The following is a 13,723-nucleotide window of genomic DNA, read 5'->3' on the forward strand; positions in this document are numbered from 1 at the left end:
TCTTAGTGAGCCGAAAGAGACGGCTCTTCTTAGTGAGCCGAAAGAGACGTCTCTTCTTAGTGAGCCGAGCCAATTGATCCGGCTCACTAAAAAGAGCCGGAATTCCCATCACTGATACGTAAAGAGATAGTATCTATAAGGGACGGCTCAACTCAAAATTCAGACGTGACGTCACACAACCCCCCTCCCCCCAGCTCTCGGGGTGGACGCCCTCTCAGCCCCGGTCTGGCGGAAACACTGATTACAATTCAAACCAGATTTCATTTGAGTTAAGAAGGTATTATTCAAAATGTGTTTTATCTTTTTCTCAATATGTTCCTCTTGGTCAGTTACTTTGTAAACAAAAACAAGCATAAGGAAATCGGAAGCAATGAATGATGGTTTTCATTTTCTACAACCGTGTCATTTGCATGTGCCGTCCTCATTTCTACTGTTAATTGCAAAAAGAAAACTTTTAAAGAAGTCAAACGCTTCAGCCCTCCAACTGTGTTTTTCTTGGGACTGTAACTCGGAGCAACCCCTGGGTCATTTACGCTCGGATGATTTGTGCCCTTGAACTGATCAATGGACTCTGTCGCGGCCCTGAAACAAATCGATCGGCCTGCCACTGCAAATGGCCGTGGCTTCTCAATGACTGTAGCTTAAATCGCACTCCGTCTGCGGAACCACAGCCACCGGTGGACAGTGATGAAGTGTACATGGGAGGGGTTTCCCGTTAACCCTGTTCCTCTTTCTGTGAAGGTATCTGGCGCTGGTGGAGTCCCTGCCAACATACGGAGTCCATTACTACCAAGTGAAGGTAACAGTGCTGCCCCCAGTCATAAAGCAGCTTAACCTCTTGAACAAGCTTCTGTCAACATGCTGGCTTCCTTTGTTCTCTGCATTTCATCTTGACTTATTAGGGCTGCACAATGAATCAATTGTTTTTTATTATATGGACTATTGCGATAGCCAAATTGCTGCAACCTCAGTATTTGGATAAGGCTAATATGTGAAAAGTGTGGCCTGGCCTACAAACAGTATTCTACAGACTGATACAAACAAATCACACTATGATCAATTCGATATATGTTTCTATGGTGATGTGAATAATGCTTCAAAAATGATCATTTCATCCAATAACGCAAATCATATCGCATTTGCAATGTCACTCAAAATAATCCCAATTAGATTCTTTAACCAAATCGACAGCCCTATAAAACATACATTCACCCTTTATCCAGTGAAAGCAGCTACACATGCATGAAAGACTCCACATAATGACGTTAAGTTTAGCTATAACTCCCTTCTACATGCATCCACTCACTTTCCCAACCAAACCTCGTTAGATCAAGGCGTCTGGGGAGATCAGACGGTGGCGTTTAAAACACTCAGTCAGGCTTGCAGGGGCTTTTTAAGGCCTTGGATGTATTTGATCTCCTCTTGTGTTGCTGGGAGCCTAATGGGGTAATTGCTTTGGTAACAGCCCTTTTTCAAACCCCCTCACCAATAAAGCTACCTCTAATGAGTGGTGTGTGTGTGCATGTGCTTTCTTGCAGGACAAGCAAGGATTACCGTGGTGGCTGGGAGTCAGCTACAAAGGCATCGGACAGTACGACCTGCAGGATAAACTCAAGCCAAGAAAGGTAGGAGCAACTCTTTTTTACATCTGTTGTATTTGCATGAACTGTCTTTTATTTTCTTTGTTATATGTTTGTTTGTGTAGAGTTGTATTTTCTTTTGCTTTGTAATGAACCAAAAACATATTTCAAACCTATTTGCTTTTAACTTCTCTTGGAAGTATGTACACTTAAGCGTGACTGTACTTGAGTGGCTGGTTGAAAACAGAGCTTTCATCTCCTCTTGTTAGCTGGTTAATGATCCACACACACTGTAAATAGGTGTAATTAAGACCCTGGTTCCCATGTCAGTCAGGAGGAAGAGGAAGAGGAAGACAGATGGGGAAAACATTTTGGAGTATCAGTACATGCTGCTCGCAGTCAAGGCTGTAGGTGTAAGAGCAAACACAGAACAACTAGTAACAGTGGAGTGAATTGTCAAAGGGATATAAATCGACTCAACGTGCAAAGTTTAAAGGGAAAATGTGCAAATAGCAACACACTCTGGATTAAATAGCATACAAGGCCCTGTTTTGGTTATAACTGTGGGTAATGTCCGCAGTAATGACTCTTACATGTCTAATATGTGTAATGTGTAATTGTAAAGCGCTTTGAGCACCTGTAAAAGCGCTCTAATAAAAAATGTAATGCATTATTATTATTATTATAAAAGCATTACATCATATATAGAAGTGTCTTTTATTGACTATAAAAGCATATACTAGCCTGCAAGTTCCCTTTTTGATTATAAAAGCTTATCATTGGCTAGTGTTGCAAGTTAGTTTGTAAAGACCACCTCTCGCATTTATTACTGAAGAGATACAATAATGAAGTGTAAAATCAATGAAAGAAGAATCACACAACTGTTCTAACTGTATGTCTGGTTGGTTGATGCCTTTCAGTACAGAAATGTCCTGCTCCTGTTCTGTAATGTTTGAGTTGGCACTTGTCGTGTCTGTGTTTACCCCCTCCCTTTGTTTGAGATGCGTTGTGATAGTGTCCCAACCAAGCGTTTCTCCCCGGCCTCTCTCATTACACGGAGCTGTTGTTGTACGGCAGGAACGTGTTGACATAGCAGGGTGTGCTGTTACTCCGAGGCATTAACGGGCACAGCCACAGTATGTCTCTCCAGACCCTCCCTGTGGAAGGTGTAATTATGGTTTCTCTGGGGGGGAAGCAGCATGCCCCTGGGACTCGGGCTGGCACTCTGCCATGCTGGTGGGTGGGCATTTGGAGGGTGTTGGGGTGCTAAAAGCACTTCAAACTAGTCTCTGACCCCTCCAACCTCCTCACATTAAGAGGGGACAGTCATAGAGATGAGTTGGCTGTTTTGGAGCAAACCTTTTAAAGAGTTTTTTTGTTGTTGTTCTTTGATTTATAGAAATGTATAGCTACTCTACTTTTGCCTTTAGGGAGTCCTCTGTATTTAATGTTGATGGGGCTTCCTGCCTCAGTTCACAGCCCCTTTATTCACCCCGGCCCTGCCCTCTGCCCAGCCCCTCTCAGCAGGCTGTATTCTTTATGCTAATCCATGTGTGTGTCTCGGAGGGAATACAATTGATCAAACAATACAGAACAATTATCTGCGTAGGGGGCTGGGGGCTGGATTTAGAGCTGGCCCCGGGGAGAGCTCAGTACTTGTGTAATTATAGAAAAGTACTTCAAGTGATGTTAAGTTTTGTCAAAGTGATTGAAAGCCACTGGAATAGCTTAACCTCCCAGTATCTTCTCTGCACGCATGCCAGTCCCATCAGTCTTTATTGAACATAGAGCTGCACGATTTGAAACTGGGGTGATTTGAAAGAAGATCTGCCCCAGACAAATATGTTTTGTGAGGTCAGTAGAATATCATTTGTGAGCTAGGACATTTCTGCAGTTCTTGCTATTTGAAAACAGAGTTTGCCTTAACCATATATTGTGCTTTCTGGGATTGGGATAATATACTAATCCATACTGAGATTTTGATCATATTTCAATATCATGTAGATGTAAGTAAGCACTGTCTACTCTACTGTACAAGGCGTAGCTTGTGTCTTCCAAAATAGGACAAAGAATGCATACAAGATGCCAAACGGTCTGTCCCGTAGGTGGAGGAAACATTCATTTGATGTGATGAACACAACAGTGCTTCAATGTCTCCAGGACACACTGTGGGAATGAAGCAGATGGCAAGTCAAGATTCAATTCTCCCTGAATTAAAGCCGGAGACTTTTCTGTCTCTCCTCCTCTCTGGGTGACACTCTCCCAGTGGGTAATGGGACACCCTCCAAGACCACATGCTGGTCCTCACACATGGTCAGCCAGCAGAACCCAAATGAATCTTCAGTGTATTATGAGGGACAGTGTCAGCCTCTGGGTAATAATGACATGGGACCTAAAGAGCTGAAATAAAAATCCTTTCCACTTTTTTGTTTTACTCATCCCACCCTGAAGAAGTAGGGCAAATATTCTTCCGCTCACTTTTCCCAACCTAAATCAACGTGTTGTGCAACGTACAGTGTTGCGGGAATGTGACGTGTTACGTGGAGGGTGTGGCAGATCTTTTTCTGTATGAGCGTGTGAGTCAGAGCCTTTGACATATTTATCCGTGTATGATTTTGCGGACTCGTGGCCCTGGGGTTCCTCGGATAGTGGGTGTGAGGCTGGATCTGAACAGCCTGATCCCATCGGAAACCACAGGCATGTCTGGCTCTCTGCCGCTAATGAAATGTTTGGCAAAAACAAAGGGAGATGAAATACTAAAGATAGGAGAGACAGTGTAATTACTCAAATCATGAGCGAGCTGGCGTTCTCCTGCTTTAGGAACGTTTTGTTGCTTTTGTTTTCTCTACCTATGACTTGTACTGATGAGTCACTTTTTTTACGTAGTCCAACTTTCTTGGAGCGTTTCCACTTCAAAGAGCAACTTTCAGGTTGCCAACCCCATTCAATCAGTATGTAAGAATATTACTGAGTTACTTCATTGTTGAGAAAAATGAAATACATCTACTGTGCACTACGGTTGTGTTTTTTGTATATGACTTATATAGTATGAAATATTACCCATGCTAGATCAAGTTTAAAGAAGGAGCTGCACACTTACACATGTTTTTGAAGCTTCATTCAAGTGTTAACTGTACTGTGATAAAACACATTTAAGCTGCTGTTAATAAACACATACTTTTAATTAAATCGCCATTTCCTGAGTTGAACATGGCTCAACAAATCAGCCCTGAACCTCGCAAGGCCAATTCTGAGATAGACACCAGATGATATTTATATTCAAAGTTAAGTTTTTATAATAAAAAAAGAGTGTTATTCACCACGTATTATCTAAATCACACATTCATGCCAACCCACCCCCCCCCCCCTCCAGCCCCTTGCCCACAAGAGAGATGATGCAGTAGGTGGAGTTACCCTCAGACCTATGGGTACATTTGCAATTAAAACCCCAATAAAAAAGCAGTTCTGACCCTAAACTGGTAATAAATGGTGGTTCATGCACAGATGAAGGTCACAGCTATGAGCCTACAAAGCATCCAAGAGAGCAGGAACTAAGAGAGTAAAATATACGACCTGTGACAGTAGAGATGAAGGTGTGTCAGGCCCTTTAAATATGTTGGCAATGGCTTCAGCCGCAGTCTTTTAGTTTCATCTTGTTACTGGCACACTGGTGTGGAGTATCTCTAATAGGGGGAATGATCCTGTGAACGTGTGTTCATTGTCTAGACCTTTGTTTCAGATCGGTTGTTATGATGCTAATGATGGTGACTAGAGAGTGTGAATTGGTGTGAGCTCTCATCTGCAGTGATGAGAGCTTTTTGGAAGTTGCATGCAAGGCGGTACCCATGCTTCTTTTTGCATCTAGAGCCCACCGTAATAAAGACAAGAAATCAAACGATCGCTATAGAATGGGGTTCATTGCAGAGAAGGTTTACACACACGAGGAATTAGCTTATTTCCCATTTAAATAGTGCATACATCGACACACAGGGGAATGAGTTGTAGAAAAGGAGCAAATAACAGTACATTACAACAAATAGACTATTATAACAAATTGGAGATACGGAGAATATTTACACACTAAACTAATTACAGTAACGATATGACAAATACTAAATGGATAATAGCAGTATAAGTCAGAAGTAAACTACATCATCCAGTGTTTCCCATATATTGATTTATGTGTGGCCGGCCGCCACAATTAAATATCGTCTGCCACAAATGGATCTCATACATTTGGTGGTCTAATATAGATAGTGAGGTGGGCTGATGATCGGAAGGTTGCGAGTTCAAATCCTGCCTGGAACACCACTACTCGTGTGCCCTTGAGTAAGGCACTTAGCCCTCGGTTACTCCAGGGAGAATGTCCCTGTGATTGGTCGTTGTAAGTCGCTCTGGAATAAGGCGTCTGCTAAATGCCGACATTGTAAATGATATTGTTGGGAGAATAAACCCCACAGATCCTCACAGTGTGTCTCACTCATTAACAACGCAACACAGAGCAACAAGACCGTTGTCTACAGTAGCCATGAACTCGCATGTATTATCTTATTTGAGGGGGGGGGGGGGGTGGATGCGTGGGCCACCTGGGTCCTTTGGCTTTTCTTGCCGGGGGGGGTGCGGCGCCCCCACAAATAGAATCTAATTCTGTGGGAAACACGGTCATCACTTTCATGTTATATACTAAATACCTTATTTTCTCTTTTCTTCTCTCATACACGTACTGCTTTCGGATATCGCGCATACTGCCTGTAAATATATGAGTTTGTATTTGGAGCAAAGTGCATGTATGGGCAGTTGAGTGCACCCTCGCCCCTGCTATTAATGATTAGACCATAGTAACAGATTCCTAACGTGTTTGCCCTGCTGGGGGACATGGTAGTAGTTAATTCAGCCCCACAGCAGTGCTTTGTGTGCCACTTACAATATGAAAAGCAAGGAACTTCCTATATGGAAGTGAGAGCATTCAAAGTCTGTGGAAGATTGATCGCTTATCTGCATGTGACGGGAAGTGGAGCAGAGAAATCTTCTAAAAACCTGGGCCGGCAAAAGCTTGTGAACAACCTGCTCATCTGGTCTGACTCAAAGGGAAGTGGGCTGTGTTTGGAGAGGGAGAGAGGGAGGGGGGGAGAGAGCGAGCAGTGCCTGAGGTATCTGTGATGTTTCTGTGATGTCAGAGGAGAGGGGGTGGTTAAAGGGGCGTGGCCTGCTCAGCTGAAACTCTTGCAACACCTATCTGGCTCCCTGAGAACAGACAAGAGAGTATTGTTCGAGGAAGCACTAGCCCTGTGGGAAACTCTAAAGATTCAATACAAACCGGAGGGAATTCAGCAGGGATTTAAAAACCAAAAAACCACGGTAAGCCTTTTTATTGTGTCCAAGCTGTTTGAAATAGTCAAGGGGTTTGAATGTTTTTATTCTCCTTGTGCTGCTTTTAACGTTCTCCTAAATGTGTTGAACCTGCTCTACAGGCAGTCTGTCACTGTGAGAGCCACACTGCAGGGAAGTGTAATGTGTTACAGTTAGTGCCAAGTTTAAATATGCTTTGAAAATATGTTCTCTCTGCTTATCGTCATTTCTTACCCCAGGCACAGTTTACCTCCTGGGTTCGATTTTATATATTGAGTTTTTGTTTGAAGTCATTTAAGTTCTTACCTTTTTAGAAAGGAGTGCGGTCAAACAAACATTTTCTCCTACATAACCTCTCGCCCCACTGTTGTGTCTCTTCTTGTTTCCTACATTTGAGCAGTGAAGAGTTGTTCACTGGCTCAGACTGAGTTTATTGAACACACTATCAGTGGAGCAGAGGTTTCATCCTGACACACAGAAGCCCTTCCTCTGTTTCCCTCCACAGCAGAAGGAAATGAGAAACTAGTATAGCTTGCTGCCTGGCTCAGTTTGACGACCTTACACAGGACCGTGGCCCGCTGAGCCCCATTCACTGCTTTAGTTGTTTCTCCTAATGTTGCAAGTTAAGCAGAAAAATGGTGCTAAACGGCGTGCTGCTGCGGCTGAAGCAAACCCAGTGGTTTCAAGGTGTTGGGAAGCCTTTCTGATTACATTGTTGCGCTTTACAGCCAAGTTATACCTCTGTTAATGTCGAGCAACGCCTCATTTTAATCAATAGCCCTGTGTTGTGTATACTCACGGATCTGTAATGTCTCCCTCCCCTCCCCCCCTTTATTCCCTGTCTCTCTGCAGTTGTATCAGTGGAAGCAGTTAGAGAATCTGTATTTCCGCGAGAAGAAATTTGCTGTGGAAGTGAACGACCCGCACAGGTCAGAGAAAGGTTTCATTTATCTTAACTGATCTTAGTAAGTCCTTTCCCCCCGTTTGTCTGAAGTGCTCCAATTTGAGCTGGCTTCAGATGTCCTTATCTTACACCTTACACACTGTGAAGGGCATCCACAGCCAGCACCGTGTTAATGGCTGTAGCTGCTCTGTTCAATGACTGTTTTCCTGTTGTTTAAAGGCCGCTTTATTATTCTAATGCTGTTGTAAGACCTCTGCCCTTCACACGTGCGTCTCTCTCAGCCACCTGAGCTGTTATTAAATCCCACTGTCTGCTCTTCAGTTAATTATTTAAGAAACAGCCACACATTGAATTAGACAAACTGTGTTATCTTTGCTTAACCCATCTTAATTAAAGACTTGTTTATCAACCCGTGTTTGCAGCTGTTTTGTGTCTCAGAGCAGCACTGAAGGTTTATGTTGCTATCTTTCTCAGAAGGACAGTGACCAAGCGAACGTTCGGACAGACCGGTCTGGTTATTCACACATGGTATGCCAGCCACTCTCTGATTAAAACCATCTGGGTGATGGCCATCAGTCAGCACCAGTTCTACCTGGACAGAAAGCAGAGCAAAGTGAGTGTCTCTTTCTCCTCACACTTTCCCTCACCATAGTTCCTGCTGACTCCGATGCAGTTTGAAATCTAATAATACCTTCTAATACTCCTCCTGTGTAGACATCTTATAACGCACCAAGTGACTCACATTGGTGACAGACCAGGGACATGTGTCTGTGTGTTAATCATGTTTTAAATTACAATCAGAATACTTTCTTATCCCGCGGCGAACATTTTGTTTTCTGACAGTTGCTCCATTTTGGAATTTAAAAATAAATACATATTTGAACATGGAGAGTAAGTAGGAAGTCAAAGTAAAATGTCCAATATTAAAAGCTGTTGTTTTTAAACATAGGAAGATTAGATACAAATGTGCTCATTATACAACATTAGGGTTAGGGGCATTGATGCTGAGAGTGTATTGATTGGCTGATAGACACAGTGTGCTTGTGTTCCTCTCTGTATAGTTTACAAGTAATGACACTATCATGAACTTCATTTAGAGTGATTACCTTTATTAGGATGTACGAGCTATATTGATGACCTGTTTTTCACACCGATTGAAACACACTCATCACCCCATTCTCTCAGTGTGAATTGAACTGATTGAAGCTCATGAGGTTATTGTGAAAGTGTGGCAGCGTGGTGTGCTGGTGACTGTTCATCATGTGATCTACTGCCTGATCCGGTCCTATGCTTGTGACTTGTGTCAACAGCGTGATGATGGGAAGTGACAGGCCACCAGTTTAATGTAAATAGATCCTGTGTTGGAAACTGTTGCTTCATTGGTTTAACATGAATAGAATCACTGTTATTGATAGAGCTTGTGTTTGGTAGATTAAGTTGAGAGCTTCTAACTCCTCTGAGTAATAAATACTTTGATCACTATGCTAATAGAACAGGGAGAATAATATAGTTGAACTTGGTGTGCCTATTGTTGTTAAAGGTGGGGTCGGTAATTCACTTCAGAAACACTTATATTCCATGGAATGCTCTTAACATCCCGATAGCAATGAATACATGAAATGCTTTGACAATAAATCCATAAAAAGCACGACCAATCATCTGAGCCGGCCCGGCTAAAGTAACTGGATGGCCTACCTGCCTGTCAGCCTTCCATCGGGGCACAAACTTATCCCGTGCCCTCATTGGTCATGTGCACGTTCGTGTGTGTTGGAGGAGGGGCTCTGGAAGGAAGTCTGAAGGAAGGGGCAGATTTTTTCCGGTTGTGTACTTTCAAATTCTAGCGCACTCGAGCTGGTTTCTCCATTCTTACCTAACTTACCTTTAATATTGTTTTTATTTTAGAAAAATATGTGATTCGTGATCACATTATTGCTTGTGTGATTTATTGAGTTAATATACTTTTGGTTTGACATTGTTGTCGTTTTGTTATATATCTTTTTTCTTTATTAATACTGCGGCTCCTCGATTTGGATATTGCACTAATCTATATCTGCAATTTTAATAGAATTCCAATCAATTGTTCATCCCCTGTTATTGCGCCTTGTATGTAGCCTAAGAGAAATCATCTAAGGCTTAAAGCAAAAATACAATTCACCAGAGGCGTGGACTCGAGTCACATGACTTGGACTCGAGTCACATGACTTGGACTCGAGTCACATGACTTGGACTCGAGTCACCAATTTGATGACTTGAGACTCGACTTGACAACATCACAAAACACTTGCGACTCGACTTGGACTTGAACACCAATGACTCGGGACTTGACTTGGACTTGAGCCTTCTGACTTGAGGTGACTTGCTACTTTAATTCAGAGGTCTCCAACACGCCGATCGCGAGCTGCCGCTAGAAGAGCAGACTCCCGTCGGGGAGAGCAGAATCTTCAGCCGCTCCTACTCTTGCTGAGAATCCTTGCAGGCAGGGGCGGGACTTTATTTAGCTGGCCCACCATGCGGCCAATCATATGCGAGGACACACTAGGATCATACCATTATGTGAAAGAAGGGTGGGGGGCACAGCATGTGTAGTGGTACAGGCCAGCTGCACAGAGCGACGGGGAGACGGATTTAAATGCAAGCGCGTCGGAAAAAGTCAAGAAATTTGCGAAAACCGAAAAAAGAAGCAGCGTCTGGCTGCTTTTCAATGATATTGGAGAGCAACATTTTGGTAACCACTCAGGATTTATTGTCAGCAGAGAGAAAATGGATTATTAAATTATTAATGTGAATAATAAAGAGCGGTTTGATTATTAAGTTTTATTCTGTTGATCGATTACATTTGGTGAAAAGCACATAATGACTTGTTTATGACTCGTTTTGTCAAAGTTTAGGACTTGCCCATCCTGACTTGAGACTTGACTCGGACTTGAGCGCAAAGACTTGAGACTTGACTCGGACTTGCAAAACAATGACTTGGTCCCACCTCTGCAATTCACTAAAGAAATAACATACTATTTTTTAAAAGCCCGAACATTAATAATGCATAATAAAGCCCACAGTTTGTCCACAGCCGAGATCCCAGTCCGAGTGTTAAGAGCCGGCTGAAGATGCTGGTGGTCCATGTGTTTGTGTTTATGATGCATATTTGCTGAGCAGCAGGGCTATTATACAGTATGAGCGCTGTGTGATGTGCTCTTCCTGCTGGAGATGGATGAGTGTGCTGCCGCAGTCAAATGAGGTTATTCAGCCACTGTGTCTCTCGAAGGCAGATGGTGTGTCATCCAGGAATAGAGCCTACACTGATTGATGAGAGAGCAACGGGCTTTGAGTACCCAGCATGCAAATGGAGCAGCCCGCTTTTTGCAGCGTGCTATCATTAAAATGAAGTACTCCCAATCCCTCCCTCGCTGCTGCTCCCTCTTTCCTCCTGCTAACTGTCCCTCCTCTTCCCCTACAGTCACAGATGACCACAACCCGGAGTTCAGGAGACATCGCCATGGACCTCACGGAGATCTGCGCCCCGCGGATCATCAAACTCTCCAGCTTAGAGAACCAGCTCATTATGGCCAGCAACGGGAGCCTCATCTCAGCCGGTAAGCAGAACCTGCTAATGTTACATCATCAGGATGATGATGAGTGATTGCTATCATTTCTAGTTAATGAGACGGTTGCTTGTTCCAGGTTCTGCTGACTCTGAAGTCACAGATGAACAGAAGAAAGACAAGGTTGTGGATTTGAAAAATAAAGCGAAGAACCTCCAAGACACGCTGAAACAGAAACTTGAGGAACTGAAGAAGATCTGCTTGAAAGAAGCAGTGAGTGTCTCTCTCTTATTATTATACATATATATAGCATACTACAGGACGAGGAAAACCCCCAACAAACATTACAGCACCTCCCGAAAATATCCACTCAGCTGACTGTTGAATATTGTTTCTAATCTGCAGGAGTTAACAGGCAAATTGCCCAAAGAGTATCCCTTGGCAACAGGCGAGAAGGCTCCTCCCGTACGCCGCCGCGTCGGGACAGAGTTCAAGCTTGATGACCTTTTCCCCTACGATGAGGTTGGTGTTTCGTTGTGATGTATCACTGTTCTATAAAGTCACTCTTTGTGGAAACACAGTACCTAGAGATCATGTGACTTGCTCAGGGGGTCCGCGGGGTCTTAAACAGTATTACAAGTTGATGAATCAATTTAGCGAAAATTAAGGCTATTAAAACGAATTAAACGGGATTTTCCAAGGTATCACATTTTGTAGCTTGTTTTCAATAAGTATATAAATTGTCCAAAGAGGTTGTATTCTACAGTCTGCCTGAATGTAATCATGGCGTAGGTGTGTAGTGTGATTCTGTGTAGTTTATTGATGGCATCCCGTTGGGTTTGACGTCATCTGAACAGGACATCGCACGCTCACTGCTTGATAGCGCGAAGGTCCGTTTACGCCGGTTGTTAAACAACATCGTTATGGGGAAATGCAAGTCTGCGTCCAAATGGTTGGAAGATAAGGAGGAAGGACAATCAATACTGTATATAGTCAATGTGAGGTAGAGTGTCGCCAAGGTAACCGGTTAAAACTCCAAGTGGCGATGAGGTCTTAAAATGTGTGGAAAGGGTCTTAAAAAAGGTCTTAAAAGGTCTTACATGTGACTTCAGGATTCCTGCATATACCCTGTTGTTGAAATGAGGCTTAAGATATTACCTTTTTTAATTTGAGGCTTAGATTACCTAATGTTTGCATGAAACATGTTGTGTGGTGTAGCTGGGTTCCATCTGTCATTTGGTGAAAGGAATATGAACAAGAATATGTCAACACATTGAAAAAGGAGATGTTGGAAGTCTGTTTGCTACCGTTGACAGGGTCTGTTTTCATATTTCGGGAAATTCCCCATCTCACCGTGTGTTTGTTGTGTTTCTCCCCGCAGGACCCACATCTGAGGAATCTGGAGAGCAGGTTCGCCCTGCAGCAGAAGATCGTGGAAGCGGCCATCAAGCTGTCCAACGAGGGCGAGCTCGGGAAGACGGTGAAGAAAAAGAGAAAAAGCAACTGCCTGGACGCCATGAGGAAGCTGGAGGAGATCGAGAAGGAGATCAACGCCTACCGGGTCAGGAAGGGGAGGACACCCACCCAGAGGGCCTCACTGATCATAGCAGGTACGTTAACAACAGCAGAGGGAACAAATCTAATCTATGTTTTGGTTTTCAAAGATTCTCCGAGGACTGTTTTTTACTCTTTATCCTTTTTTCTCATCTATTGTCAAAGATAGGACCGTTATTCAGATTGTCATGGTGATTTTTCCCATTACGTATATTTCATTGACCAGGTTGTCTTATTCTGAATGTATTAAGTAATCGTCTATTTAATACTAACTACTCTCGTTATGTGGAATAAGTAACAATCCCTTTTCTCTCTTGTGTTACCAGACGACGTGAACCCCTCAGACCTCAGCTCTCTATCGGACAGCCTCACTCTGGATGATGGTGAGTGCTGAGCCATAGCCAGTGTGCATGTGTTCACTAACGCCCCCCCTCCCCCCTACCCACTGCATTTCATAACCATTTGAACCACTTGTTATCCCCCAGATGATGAGCTCAGTTCCCAGAGGCAGCGTTCCAGATCGGTTCAGTATTCCCCGAGACCGCACCACGCAGACACGCTGGACATCCACTACAACAACGACAGAAGGCTCTCGGACCAGCAGCCAGACAGCAGGTACACAGATACCTCTGACACCCGTGAAATATATTAAAGGTCACCTATCATGCTATTTCAACCCTTAGATGCACGAGTGACTGGACCCTACACTCAAAAAGGACCCGTATTAGAATAATATGTGTTTTTATGCCATTTTTGGTTCACACCAGAAATATTTTATATTACATTTTTCACTATTC

At 43.3% G+C, this 13,723-nt stretch overlaps 2 protein-coding genes across 7 annotated transcripts in view; one reads left to right on the forward strand and one right to left on the reverse strand.

The window, feature by feature from the left end:
• Nucleotides 1-13,723, forward strand: part of LOC117543708 (FERM domain-containing protein 4B-like) — a 68,614-nt gene that overhangs the window by 46,414 nt on the left and 8,477 nt on the right. For all 6 annotated transcript variants that reach the window (XR_004568600.1, XM_034212201.1, XM_034212197.1 and 3 more), the window contains exons 10-19: nucleotides 742-799; nucleotides 1,539-1,625; nucleotides 7,782-7,858; nucleotides 8,308-8,446; nucleotides 11,288-11,423; nucleotides 11,512-11,645; nucleotides 11,778-11,894; nucleotides 12,754-12,982; nucleotides 13,253-13,309; nucleotides 13,412-13,541. Coding sequence is in view for 5 of the 6 variants with exons in the window: in XM_034212201.1 (XP_034068092.1) it covers nucleotides 742-799; nucleotides 1,539-1,625; nucleotides 7,782-7,858; nucleotides 8,308-8,446; nucleotides 11,288-11,423; nucleotides 11,512-11,645; nucleotides 11,778-11,894; nucleotides 12,754-12,982; nucleotides 13,253-13,309; nucleotides 13,412-13,541 (1,164 nt within the window). In the remaining variant the exon portion in view is untranslated. The remainder of the gene's footprint in view (nucleotides 1-741; nucleotides 800-1,538; nucleotides 1,626-7,781; nucleotides 7,859-8,307; nucleotides 8,447-11,287; nucleotides 11,424-11,511; nucleotides 11,646-11,777; nucleotides 11,895-12,753; nucleotides 12,983-13,252; nucleotides 13,310-13,411; nucleotides 13,542-13,723) is intronic.
• The window catches only part of LOC117543709 (PRA1 family protein 3-like), a 58,677-nt gene that overhangs the window by 13,664 nt on the left and 31,290 nt on the right, over nucleotides 1-13,723 (reverse strand). The gene's annotated exons all lie outside the window — the stretch shown is intronic.

This window comes from Gymnodraco acuticeps, unplaced genomic scaffold, assembly GCF_902827175.1.
Source record: "Gymnodraco acuticeps unplaced genomic scaffold, fGymAcu1.1, whole genome shotgun sequence".
Classification (NCBI taxonomy): domain Eukaryota; kingdom Metazoa; phylum Chordata; class Actinopteri; order Perciformes; family Bathydraconidae; genus Gymnodraco; species Gymnodraco acuticeps.